The sequence below is a fragment of the Mauremys mutica genome, chromosome 11 (genome assembly GCF_020497125.1).
Source record: "Mauremys mutica isolate MM-2020 ecotype Southern chromosome 11, ASM2049712v1, whole genome shotgun sequence".
NCBI lineage: Eukaryota > Metazoa > Chordata > Testudines > Geoemydidae > Mauremys > Mauremys mutica.
The window spans coordinates 38,967,789-38,981,630 of record NC_059082.1 but is presented as its reverse complement, the minus strand read 5'-3'; the positions used below and the strand labels follow the sequence as shown (position 1 = coordinate 38,981,630).

Below are 13,842 nucleotides of genomic sequence, written 5' to 3'. Positions count from 1 at the left end.
ATGGCTGCTTGCATGTAAGTGGTACAGCATGCCAGACTGCAGCTTCATCCCCTGCAGGCTTGGCTGGCCCTGGTCTATAGGCCAAACCAAGACTACCTGGACAGACCTGTCACTCTTATCCTTCAAGTTCTCGAGTCCCTCCAGTGGTGGCTTGACCCACAAACAGTATGTGCGGGAATACCCTTCTCCAAAACTCAAATGACGCTGTCACTAGTGTCAGATGCGTCAGTGATGGGATGGAGAGCACACTTAGGCGACCTCAGGACTCAAGGTCTGTGGTCCTAGGCAGAACTTTTGCTGCACATCAACATCAAGGAGCTGTGTGCAGTGCACCTTGCTTGCCAGACATTTCAAACCATCTTCAGGGCAGATGTGTGTCAGTTTCGACAGACAACACCACAGCCATGTTTTATATAAACAAACAGGGTGGTGCTTGCTCCTCTCCCACTGAAAGCCATCAAGCTGTGGGGAATTTTGCATCACCCAGTCAGTACAATTGGAGGCGTTGTACCTTCCAGGTTCACAGAATGAACTGGCCGACCGCCTCCGCAGATCCTTTCATGGCCACGAGTGGTCTCTTCGCCTAGCTGTCCCCATCAGTATTTTCCAAAGATGGGGCTGTCCCCAGGTAGGCTTGTTTGTGACATGACACAACGGGAAGTGTCAGCAGTTCTGCTCCTTCCTGAATCATTGCCAGGGCTTCCTCGCAGACGCCTTCCTCCTTTCCCTGAAAGGGTGCCTGCTGTATGCATATCCACCATTCCTTCTTATCCACAAAGTCCTTCTCAAGGTCCGAAAGGACAAAACATCATTAATCTTGATAGCTCCAGCGTGGTCACATCAACACTGGTTCACCACGCTGCTGGACCTGTCTGTGGACACACCTCTAACTCTGAGCTTGCATGCTCAGACTTGGTTAGGGAGGTTCTCAGCAGCAGAAAGCCTTCCACTCTTGCCACTTATCTGGCTAAGTGGAAGAAGTTTACAATTTGGTCACTTCAGAAGGGCTCTCCTCCATTGCAGACCTCAAGTCCCTTCATCCTGGACTATTTACGCCAGTTAAAACAGCATGGGTTGGCAGTATCGTCAATAAAGGTTCACCTGGCTGCAATTTCGGCTTTCCACCCCGGATCAATGGGCCATTCAGTGTTTCCTAACTCTAGCGTAGGCCATTTTCTCAAGGGTCTAGACCAGGGGTGTCCAAACTACGGCCCGCGGGCCAACTGCGGCCCGCGGGTCAGTTTTTATTGGCCCGCAGCAAATTCTGAAAATATAATTGAATATGGCCCGCACATGGTGCTTGAGCTCAACTCTGTTGCACTTCTCAGTTTCAACACTAGATGGAGCCAGTCCCCTCGCCCACAGCCTCAGCTCGCTCGCTCGCTCCACTGCCGGAGCCGGCACAAGGCTCTGCTGTGAGCTCCTTGGGCAGTGCAGCTGCAGAGCCCGGCCTGACCCAGTGCTCTGAGCTGCGCGGTGGCGGTGGTGGCATGTCCCGGCTCCAGCCGGGTGGCGCGGCTGTAACACTGCCAGCCACTGGTGCTCCAGGCAGCACGGTAAGGAGGCAGGGAGCAGGGTGGGTTGGATAGAGGGCAGGAGAGTCCGGGGTGGTGGTCAGGGGGCGGGGGTGTGGATAGGGGTTGGGGGGAACAGGGGGTTGAATGGGGGCAGGGGTCCCGGGGGGTAGTCAGGAAGGAGGGGGGTTGGGTGGAGTGGCAGGGGGCAGTGAGGGGCAGGGGTTCTGGGGGCAGTTGGGGACAGGGAGAAGGGGTGTGGATGGGGCAGGGGTCCCGGGAGGGCCGTCAGGAATGAGAGGAGGGGTTGGATGGGGCGGCAGGGGCCCAGGGGCAGTCAGGGGACAGGGAGCAGGTGTGTGTGGATGGGGCAGGGGTCCCAGAGGGACCATCAGGGAATGGGGCAGTTGGATGGGGCAGGAGTCCTGGCCGGGGGGGGGTGGTAGATAGGAGGTGGGGGCTGGGCCATGACCCCCTCCCCTAACCGGCCCTCCATACAATTTACGAAACCCGATGCGGCCCTCAGGCCAAAAAGTTTGCCCGCCCCTGGTCTAGACAGACTGTACTCTCAAGTGTGGCAACTGATCTCCCCCCCCCCCCTCCCCCCAAAAGGGCTCTTAGTTTGGTGCTCTCTAGGCTGATGGGCCTTCCCTTTAAGCCCCTGGCAATTTGCTCGCTCCTGTACCTTTCGTGGAAAGTAGCGTTCCTAGTGGCTATAACATCGGCCAGACTAGTCTAAGCTCAAATCTCTGACATCCGAGAGCCCTTATACCGTGTTTTATAAGGACAAGGTGCAGTTACAACCACACCTGGCTTTCCTCACAAAGGTAGTCTCGCAATTTCATGCGAATCAGGACATCTTTCTGCTGGTATTCTGCCGCAAGCCACATGCTAACAGGGAACTCACACTCCATTCCTTGGATGTTAGATGCGTGCTAGCTTTTTACATTGAGTGGACAAAGCCATTTAGAAGGTCAATGCAGCTATTCATGTCCATTACCAAGAGGATGAAAGGTCTTCCTGTCTCATCCTGAAGAATCTCTTCTTGGGTCACGTCCTGATACAGGCCGTGATCCATCACTTGGCAAAGATTCCGGCTCCACCGTTGACGACGCACTCCACAAGAGCGCAAGCTTCCTGTGTAGCGTTTCTGGCTCACGGTCCCCATTCAGGACATCTGCAAGGCGGTGACGTGGTCATTGGTTCACACCTTTGTTGCACTAAGCCATCACTCTGCAGGCTAGAGACGATGCCGCATTTGGTAGAGCAGTGTTTCAGTCTGCAATTCGGTGAACTCTGACCCGTCCTTTGGGGGACTGCTTGGGAGTCACCTACGTGGAATTGACATGAACAATCATTTGAAGAAGAAAAACCTTTTGTCACTGTTGTTCTTTGAGATGTGCTCTCATGTCCATTGCAAGACCCACCCGGGAGTATCCGGCAAGAAGGAACTGAAGAGGCAGCGGGTCGGCAGGGACTTATATACACCACCATAAAGGTGCCACTCCAGGGGGCTCCACAGCCGACCCGACGGGTACCGCTAAGGGAAAAACCGTCCGATGACTGTGCGTGCAGCGCGCGCACACCTACTTGGAGTGGACATGAGTAACACATCCCAAAGAACAACAGTTATGAAAGGTAGGTAACCGTTTTTTATCTCTGAATTAAGAGAATCCAGTGATAGACAGGAACTGTTTGATTACATTCTAACAGCATATATGTATACACTGGTGCTGTCAAGCGATTAAAAAAATTAATTGCGATTAATCGTGCTGTTAAACAATAATAGAATACCATTTATTTAAATATTTTTGGATGTTTTCTACATTTTCAAATATATTAATTTCAATTACAACACAATACAAAGTTTATAGTGCTCACTTTATATTTTTTTTATTACAAATATTTGCACTGTAAAAAACAAAATAGTACATTGCAATTCATCTAATGCAAGTACACCTCTACCCCGATATAACACGAATTCGGATATAACGCAGTAAAGCAGCGCTCCGGGGGGGGCGGGGCTGCGCACTCCAGTGGATCAAAGCAAGTTCAATATAACGCGGTTTCACCTATAATGTGGTACGATTTTTTGGCTCCCGAGGATGGCGTTATATCTGGGTAGAGGTGTACTGTAGTGCAATATCTTTATAATGAAAAAAGCAACAGAGTCCCGTGGCACCTTATAGACTAACAGATGTATTGGAGCATGAGCTTTCGTGGGTGAATACTCACTTCGTCAGACGCACCTAAGAAAGCTTATGCTCCAATACATCTGTTAGTCTGTAAGGTGCCACAGGACTCTTTGTTGCTTTTTACAGATCCAGACTAACATGGCTACCTCTCTTATACTTTATAATGAAAGTTGAACTTACAAATGTAGAATTTTGTACAAAAAATAACTGCATTTAAAAATAAAACAATGTAAAACTTTAGAGCCTACAAGTCCACTCAGTCCTACTTCAGCCAATCGCTCAGACAAACAATTTTGGTTACAATTTGCAGGAGATAATGGTGCTCATGTCTTGTTCACAATGTCACCTGAAAGTGAGAACAAGTGTTCGCATGGCACTGTTGTAGCCAGCATCGCAAGATATTTACATGCCAGATGTGTTAAAGATTCATATGTCCCTTCATGCGTCAACCACCATTTCAGAAGACATGCGTCCATGCTGATGATGGGTTCTGCTCAATAATGATCCAAAGCCTTGCGGACCGATGCATGTTCATTTAATCATCTGAGTCAGATGCCACCAGCAGAAGGTTGATATTCTTTTTTTGTGGTTTGGGTTCTGTAGTTTCCGCATCAGAGTGTTACTTTTTTAAGACATCTGGAAGCATGCTCCACACCTCATCCTTCTCAGATTTTGGAAGGCACTTCAGATTCTTAAACCTTGGGTCGAGTGCTGTAGCTACCCTTGGAAATCTCACATTGGCACCTTATTTGCGTTTTGTCAAATCTGCTGTGAAAGTGGTTTTAAAATAAATGTGTGCTGGGTCATCATCAGAGACTGCTATAATGTTAAATATATTGCAGAATGCGGGTAAAATGGACAGAAGATGTACAGTTCTCCCCCAAGGAGTTCAGAAACAAATGTAATGCATTATTTTTTTAACGAGCATCATCAGCATGGAAGCATGAAGGGGCATATGAACAGTTAGCATATCTGGCATGTAAATACCTTGCAACGCCGGCTACAAAAGCGCCATGTGAATGCCTGTTCTCACTTTCATGTGACATTGTAAATAAGAAGCAGTCAGCAGTATGTCTCGTAAATGTAAACAAACTTGTTTGCCTTAGCAGTTGGCTGAACAAGAAGTAGGATTGAGTGGATTTGTAGGCTCTACAGTTTTACATTTTGTTTTTAAATACAGTTATGTAACAAAAAAATCTACATTTGTAAGTTACGCTTTCACAATAAAGAGATTACACTGGTGAATTAAAAAATACTATTTCCTTTGTTTATCATTTGTACAGTGTAAATATTTGTAATCAAAAGTAATATAAAGTGAGCACTGTATGCTTTGTATTCTGTGTTGTAATAGAAATCAATATATTTGAAAATGTAGAAAAAATCCAAAAATAATAAATTTCAGTTGGTATTCTATTGTTTCAGTGTGATTAACGGTGATTAATTTTTTTTGTTAATCGTGAGAGTTAACTGATTAATTGAAAGCCCTAGTAAACACACACAAACAAACATCTATCTATCTATCTATCAATATGTTTCTAAAGGTTGAATCTGGGTCAATTAGCCTGCAAGTTCCTTAATCTGTACTGGACCCGGGTCACAGTGGGATTCACTGTTTGGATCACAGCAGTCTGGTCTGTCAGGAGAAGCTTGACCAGATTTGTGGAACTCTCTCCCCCCTCCCTTTTTTTTTTTTTAAAGTAGTAACATCATTATATTATTGTGCTATTTAAAAACGGAAGCACTTAGTACTGAGGTTCAGGCTTCAATTTATAAATAATTGTGGAAGAGAAGTTTGTAGCTGATAAAGGTGGAAGGTCTAGCATCCTTTGACACTTAGCATAAAAATCTGCTTGTTACTATATTGGTCTAAAATTTACTCTAAACGTTGTATAACTGTATGCAATGTTATCGCTGGTCAGTCCCAGACTAGAGAGACAAGGTACGTGAGGTAATCTTTCTTGTTGGACCAACTTCTGTTGGTAAGAGAGAGAAGCTTCTGAGCCACACGCAGCTCTTCTTTAGGTATAACTTTGATGTTATTGACCAGTCATAGAATCATAGAATATTACGGTTAGAAGGGACCTCAGGAGGTCATCTAGTCCAGCCCCCTGCTCAAAGCAGGACCAATCCCCAACTAAATCATCCTAGCCAGGGCTTCCTCAAGCCTGACCTTAAAAACATCTAAGGAAGGAGATTCCACCACCTCCCTGGGTAACCCATTCCAGTTCTTCACCACCCTCCTAGTGAAAAAGTTTTTCCTAATATCCAACCTAAACCTCCCCCACTTGAGACCAACTTGTCATCTGGTACCACTGAGAACAGTCTAGATCCATCCTCTTTGGAACCCCCTTTCAGGTAGTTAAAAGCAGCTATCAAATCCCCCCTCATTCTTCTCTTCTGCCCACTAAACAATCCCGGTTCCCTCAGCCTCTCCTCATAAGTCATGTGCTCCAGTCCCCTAATCATTTTTGTTGCCCTCTGCTGGACTCTTTCCAATTTTTCCAAATCGTTCTTGTAGTGTGGGGCCCAAAACTGGACACAGTACTCCAGATGAGGCTTCACCAATGTTGAATAGAAGGGAATGATCACATCCCTTGATCTGCTGGCAATGCTCCTACTTATACAGCACAAAATGCCGTTAGCCTTCTTGGCAACAAGGGGACACTGTTGACTCATATCCAGCTTCTCATCCACTGTAACCCCTAGGTCTTTTCTGCAGAACTGCTGCCTAGCCATTCATTCCCTAGTCTGTAGCAGTGCATGGAATTCTTCCGTCCTAAGTGCAGGACTCTGCCCTTGTCCTTGTTGATCCTCATCAGATTTCTTTTGGCCCAATCCTCTCATTTGTGTAGGTCCCTCTGTATCCTATCCCTACCCTCCAGCGTATCTACCACTCCTCCCAGTTTAGTGACATTTGCAAAACTTGCTGACCATGCCATCCTCCAGATCATTAATGAAGATACTGAACAAAACCGGCCCCAGGACCGACCCTTCGGGCACTCCACTTGATACCGGCTGCCAACTAGACACAGAGCCATTGATCACTACTCATTGAGCCCGACGATCTAGCCAGCTTTCTGTCCACCTTATGGTCCATTCATCTAGCCCATACTTCTTTAACTTGCAAGAAATACTGTAGGAGACCGTATCAAACGCTTTGCTAAAGTCAAGGAATAACACATCCACTGTTTTCCCCTCATCCACAGAGCTAGTTATTTTGTCATCAGAGACCAGGGTGGATTTGATTTAAGTCATTATTTAAATCACTAGCCAGGAAGACTCAATTTAATCATGGATTTCTACATAAAAGTGCGTTCTTGTTGGTTGTTATAACCTTAATACATACTCCTCACAACTCAGAGAGAGATGTAGGTTTCATTTTTAGAAGGTGCACACTATACATATTTTTAAGTGATTTATTTAGAATACTTTTCAGATTAGTTTTACAGCTATATCAGAAAATGAATGATTGTTTGGTTATTTCATTTACCAAAGGTAACTGAAGCAGATATTTATGAAGTCATTGGGAGGAGAACTATCTCCAATTCAACACGTTAATCATTAATATTTGGAGGATTTTCTTGCCATGTTGTATTAGGAGGAGAACATCACCAGACAGACATTTAAATAGTTTTATTTAACTAAAACAACAACGTTGTGTATTCTGGATTTTTTTCTTTAACAGCAAACATATAATATTTTAACAAAACCAGCATATGAATTTTTGAATTTAAACATTCAAGTTTTTTAAAATCAGGTTTGTTTTTGTTAAAATTGTTTTTAACAAAAATAGTTAAATGAAATATTTAAAAAAAATTAAATTGACTGGGTCAACATGAGAAGCTTAAAATATTGGCTTCTGCAGCTGACTCAGTCGTCTTCACCTTCATTTTCCTGTTCTTTCATAATCTGGAAAAGAAAAACAAGCTTTCCTGCTTTTTCAGGTCCCAAACGATTTCTCAATTTGGAATGAATTAGTTCAAAGGAAGAAAATATTTCTACACTGGCAGAAGAAGCTACTGCTGTTAAAAGTGAGATTATCACTTCAACAGTCTCTGAATCCAAGTGCTTAAGTGACTTCCACCAGTTCACTGGTGTGATTTCTTTAAAACATCATCAGCAAACATATATTTCTTGAATGGTTCTTATTCCCAAACTGGGTCTCTCTTACGGCCTGCTGCCATTATAGGTTTTCCCTTCTAGTGAGAGAATGGTATGAGAGATCTCAAATCAATGAAGGCTACACTCAGAAAGACCTCAAGACTTCTGGAATATGTTGTTCAAACAGTTTCACTTTTGTTTCTACTTGCCTGTTCCTCCCTTCTCACATTTATCTGCAGACTTCTTCTCCTTGTCCAGGTCTATTCAGCTCCCAACAATCTTCTATTCATTGAACTTTTTGAAACTTTCCACTTTTAGAGAGAAGTAAGGGATTGACTCTGTGTACACATGTGCAGAGGAACAATAGGGTTGAGGTCTGTTATTTCTCACCTCTCTGTATTTATTTATTTAAAAACATCTTTGCTGTTAACAAGCATGTTGTCTCTGGAGAGACAAAGCCACAGTTTGAGAACTGCAAAACTAAGCATCTCTGATGGTATCTTCTAGACCAGAGGTGGGCAAACTACGGCCCGCGGGACCCTCCTACCTGGCCCCTGAGCTTCTGGCCTGGGAGGCTAGCCCCCGTTCCCTCCCCTGCTGTTTCACCTTCCCTGCAGCCTCAGCTCGCTCCGCCACTAGCGCAATGCCTTGGGTGCCGGGTCTGTGAGCTCCTGGGGCAGTGCAGAGCCTGGCCTGACCCGATGCTCTGTGCAGTGCGGTGACGTGGCTGGCTCCAGCCAGGCGGCGCAGCTGTAGCACCGCCAGTCACCAGTGCTCCAGGCAGCGCGGTAAGGGAGGGTTGGATAGAGGGAAGGGGAGTTTGGGGTGGTGGTCAGGGGGTGTGGATAGGGCTCAGGACGGCCAGAAGGTGGGGAATAGGGGGGTTGAATGGGGGCAGAGGTCCTGGAGGGGCAGTCAGGAAGGAGGGGGAGGGTGGATGGGGGGGGCAGTCAGGGCAGGGGTTCTGGGGGCTGTCAGGGGACAGGAAGTGGGGTGTGTGGATGGGGCAGGGGTCCTGGGGGGCATCAGGGAACGGGGGTTGGATGGGGCAGGAGTCTCTGGGGGACATCAGGGGGCGAGAAGCAGGGCAGGGTCAGATAGGGGGCAGGGGCGGGCCATGCCTGACTGTTTGGGGAGGCACAGCCTCCCCTAACCAGCCTCCATATAATTTCCGAAACCTGATGTGGCCCTCAGGCCAAAAAGTTTGCCCGCCCCTGTTCTAGACTGAGCACTGAGCCCCATTGGGTAGCTAGAAAGATTAACCTAAATAATCTGTACAGAAGCCCCTGGAACCCCATACAATTGGGTCCCTAATCCGTGAACTATTGGAACTCATTTACCAAACTTTTCTTAAAGATTACATGAATATATTAGAATTTATTATCCCTATTCCATGATATCTTTTGAGTTATAATGTATCTTAATTAAAACTATCTTTAGATACGTTTTTTTCCTCAAAAAGGATTTTATCTCAAAAATTCGATTTAAATTAAAAAAAAAATCTATATTTAATTCACCCTGTCAGACCGGGGACTGACTATAGAGACTGAACAGTCCTTGTGGCCCACAGAGGTAATCCTTTCTGGTCAAGATGTGCAGTAACATGGGGGTTGCTTGTGTTGAGCATGCAGCACCTGCTCTGTAATTAAATGAAGGACTCTAGTCTTTAGAGAGGAAGGATGGTGTGGTTGTTAGGGCAATGGTGGGGTAAGTTCCCATTGTGCTACCCTGGGATTCTCTGTCTGCCTGGGCAAATCACTTAGTCTCTCTGGGCTTTAATTCCCCATCTGTTTAAAAAAACAAAACAAACTTCCCTGCTGCATAGGGGAAGTGAGGGATTGTGAGGAAAGTACTCACAGACTGTGGTGATAAGGCACATAGATAGAATCTAGTCCTTCCCAGTTCTAAATTTGCACCTTAAGCCTTCTTTCCCATAAAGGAGAGAATACCACATGGTTTCTGACATCCCTTCCATTTGAAATACTTGGCCAAAAGTCCTGTGATACGGTGCAAACTCCCAGATCAGGATTCAGTTCAGAACTGCTACTGTTCCTCACTACCCTGCAGAGGGCACAAGAGCATGCATAGTCAGGCTGCCTTTGCATGCAGCAGTGCTCTGTTGTTTGTGCAGTGTGCTCTGCCGCCCCAGGTTTATAAGTGGGTTCTTATTTGTAATGCAGCCACGAGAGGATGCCTTACCAAAGGAGGTATAGAGACAGACGGGAGAGCGATAACTACAGGTTTGAAGACCGAAGCCCTTCTTTCGGAGAGGATTATTACTCTACCCGCTCACACCACTGCCGGAGATCACGGGACAGAGAGCACCACCGAACAAGGAAGCACCAGCATCGCTGCCGGAAACGCAAGACCAGGTCTTGTAGCAGTGCCTCATCGGTGAGTAGCATCCAGATGAGTTCAGGATTGTTCAGGTTTTAACTTTTTACCTTCTGTAGCTCTGAATACACTGGGTGAGTACCTCTAATCCCTCTTCTGTTTTGTTCTTGATTGTTTCACTTCACTGTGTCTTTAAACTGGAAGCATTAATAGTTGTTAATTTTGACAGACCACTCCTAGCATCTGGAAATAAAGCCTAGCTTCCCAAGGCACGGGGTGGGCAGGGGGAGTGCAGTGAAGCCAGCTGCAGTGCTTGTCGGCACACTTACAAGGGGAACTCCTGGATGCAGGCCTGCACTGTTGCAGCATCCACTATGGTTGTGTGTGTCCTCTTTTATTCGCTTGAAGGTTCCACTCTGCTGCATATTGAAACTTCTGCCTGAGTTGATACTGCTATATTGTGACAGCATAAGATACTCCAGTGTAGATATGTTTGTTGTGGCAGAATCTCGTACCCCTTAGGACAAGGCAGCTGTGTCAAACCCATTCTTCAGAACTGTTATCAACCACTTCCCCACAATACTCGGGAGAGGTGCCCTGTTGTCACTAGTTTCCTTGGACTGAAGTTTTGTTTGAGAATGTCACTGTTCTCTCTCTGACTGGAATGAATGACAACCTCCCTCTCCTAATTAGTGATGATTAACAATCAGCTTGTGGCAAAGGAGGGAGGGGAGGTTATCCCGGGACAATGGAGTGACTTGGAAGTGTTGTGAGATGCTCATCCAAATGTCTTAACTTTACCGCCTCTGTCATACCCTAGTAAGGACCCGTTACTACTATTCACAGTTCTCAAGTTTGTTGCTTTTATATAGTTTAAACAAAGTGATTGATTCCTAACCCCTGTGGTTATACTGGATACTTGCATGGTTTGGAACGCTTAATGGCCCATCACTTGCCTTTTTTTCCAGCCGATTTTATTTGAGTTTTAATGCCAAGGTTAAACAATTGAAATGCTCCAATAACAACTGTGCGTGTGTGGTGGTACTGTGCAGGTTTCGGTTGTTGTGATTTCTACTCTTTGTGTTGTGAAGTCTCACAGCAGCTATGTCAAGTACTTTCTGAAACTTTTCTCCATTTCAGACGATCTCTTAAACTTTGTCTGTAGTTCATTCTTCTTGACTTGTTGGGGAAAGGAATACGGCGGAGTACATGTTAGGAAGTTCAGACATGGAAGTGTAGAGCCCTGTCACCATATCTCTCACTAGATAGAATGTGACTAATTTTACACTTCTTTTTTTTTTTGAGGGACTAAATAGAAAAGTTCAGTCATTGGACAGAAGAGTTGTTGGCTTTGGTGGGGGGTGTTTCTGCTGGCAGGAAGGAACCTCCAGGAATGTTTGGCTGGTTTTCCAGTAGAAGCTAGTAGCGATGGGCTTGATTGTGAGCTCTTAACTTTAGCAGACCAGGAGCTATGAGGTATAAGGCTCTCCAGGGACTTAACTCTCCTGCTCCTAGAATTCTTTCAAGCTTTAAATCTGTTCCGAGGAAGGACGATGGCACTGGCCCTCTGTGGGTCCAGTCAGGCTTGCAGATGTAGGATCAATTCTGTTATTGGTTCCATCAGGATGGGAAGGGCTGAGTAGTATTGGATCAAGGGTGGGACAAGTTCCTGGGATAGCTGGAGATGTTTATTAATAAACATACAAAGGAAAGCGGGACAGACTCCACAGAGGGGGAACTGCTAATCTGGCTTCTACTGGACAGCCTGACCAACCTGACTTGTGTACTCTACCCATCGGCACACTTGCCACTGGAGAAAGTGACGTGGCTGGCAAAGCATTCGCTCTTCTTGCGCCGCTGGCAGTGTCCTCTATTCACATAGAGGAATCTGCTCCTCTGTGGCAAAACATGGGGGGAATGCTTGTACGAACCTAGTGACTGGAGCATCCCAGCTGCTGCTCCCTTCCAGAGAAGAGGGTGGCACTTTCCGCTAAGAGGCAGCTGCATCAGACACTGTAGCTAATGAGACAGTTCTTTACATACCTGTAGCTGTTTTTTACTTTTCTGTTTTGAAGTTAGTTTGTGTCTTGACGTGTCCCTTGCAATATCCCTATCGTTATATATGCTGTGTGCCTTATGAAATGCGGGGATCTGGAAAATCCAACCACCGACGCATCGTCGTCTCCACCTTTGAATGACAACTCAATCTGCCAATCGGAACTGCCCGCTGTGTGCGATTGGTCGGATGGCGTTTCGGGGGGCGGTGTGTGCAGAGAAGCCAACAGAGCAGTAAACGCAGCAGGAGCGTGGAAGATGACAAGGAAGGTCACCTGGTGTGCAGAATCGGCGATTGGCTCCAAGAGCGATGTACAGCCACCTTTCGTAAAACTTTACCTCTCTACTTTCTATCCCCATGTTAGACAAGATCTCTCTTATTGTACTGGAGGGGTCTCTAGTGTTTATTGCTTATAAATGGGCTGACCAGTAATTGCCTGAAGCAGACAATAGACACTTCTGTTTTAAAGAGTGTAGCAGGGAGATACCTTTTTGAGATGTGAATGCTGTGAAATTGCAGGACCTCATGCCCGTCTGGTTCTCGAAGCTCACATTGGCTCTTGTTTTCTCTCCTAGATGAGATTGTCGGCAGCCTAGGTGAAGGCACTTTTGGCAAAGTTGTGGAGTGTGTGGACCATGCCAGGTATGCTATCCTTGGTCTCCAAGTGACTTACTTATCATGTACCAGTCAGTTCAGACATAGATGAGGTGGGGTCGATTTGTCCTGTCCTCTTCAGATGGTCTTCAGTTTCCTCTTAGATGCTGATACACAATCCCCAGCTCTTCCACACTCAGCATCTGGCGCTGAGCCTATGGCCTGTTTAGTCTAGGTGCCACTGTGCTCTTCCTGTCCCTTCAAAAAACGTCACTAGCAAAGCGGGAGGGAAGAGAAGAGATGTGATTAAGTGGCCTTATTGATTACAGCATGAGGCCATTGTATTCTGGGGCTTTCTGCAGTTCTGTTAGAAGCGGTTATTCAACATTAGTTTGCCTCAGCTGGGATTCCACTCAACATCTTCTTTTGCTAATAGACAAGAATGGGTAGATCATCAAGTTCCCCACAAGCTGTTATTTTGCTGGCCTTGCTCTCCACTCCATTATATGCCCATCCCAGATTTGCCAAAGGGAAATGATCCCCTTTTTGTCAGTGCTTCTGCCAGGTGTTCACTTAGATACATCTCTGAACTACATGTGTTGTAGGGCTTGGCTTGACCAATGGAAACAAGATGTGTTTATATGCCTGCAGGGGAGGCTTGTTACAGCCTAGTAACTACTGCAGAATTACAATCACTTGATGTATACTTTCAGGTGACCATTTAGTGAAATGGGGAATGCTTGATTGCCCCCTTCCCCCAAAGTATGAACTTTGGCTTTTGTGTCTACAGGGGCAGAGTTAAGACGATGGTGGTGATTTGTGAGAGATTGTGATGTATTGCAAACGTTCAAGCTTAACTCTCATTTTCCTGAGTCTCTAATGTGCTGGAAGGGTAGTATATGCTCAGGGCACTACATGCCTGTGACCTGAACAGCACCTTAATTTTTGGGAGGTAGGGGGAAATGTTGTTAGTTTGTATTGTCTTTGCCCAGGACCCCATTGAGCTACGGGCTATACAAACCCACCAGAAAAGACAGTCCTTGCCCCA

General features: G+C 46.0%; 1 protein-coding gene across 2 annotated transcripts in view; it reads left to right on the top strand.

The window, feature by feature from the left end:
- CLK3 (CDC like kinase 3) overlaps positions 1-13,842 on the top strand; it is a 28,921-nt gene that overhangs the window by 8,049 nt on the left and 7,030 nt on the right. For both annotated transcript variants that reach the window (XM_044979913.1, XM_044979914.1), the window contains exons 3-5: positions 9,991-10,204; positions 12,418-12,511; positions 12,776-12,842. In XM_044979913.1, the coding sequence (XP_044835848.1) occupies positions 9,991-10,204; positions 12,418-12,511; positions 12,776-12,842 (375 nt within the window). The remainder of the gene's footprint in view (positions 1-9,990; positions 10,205-12,417; positions 12,512-12,775; positions 12,843-13,842) is intronic.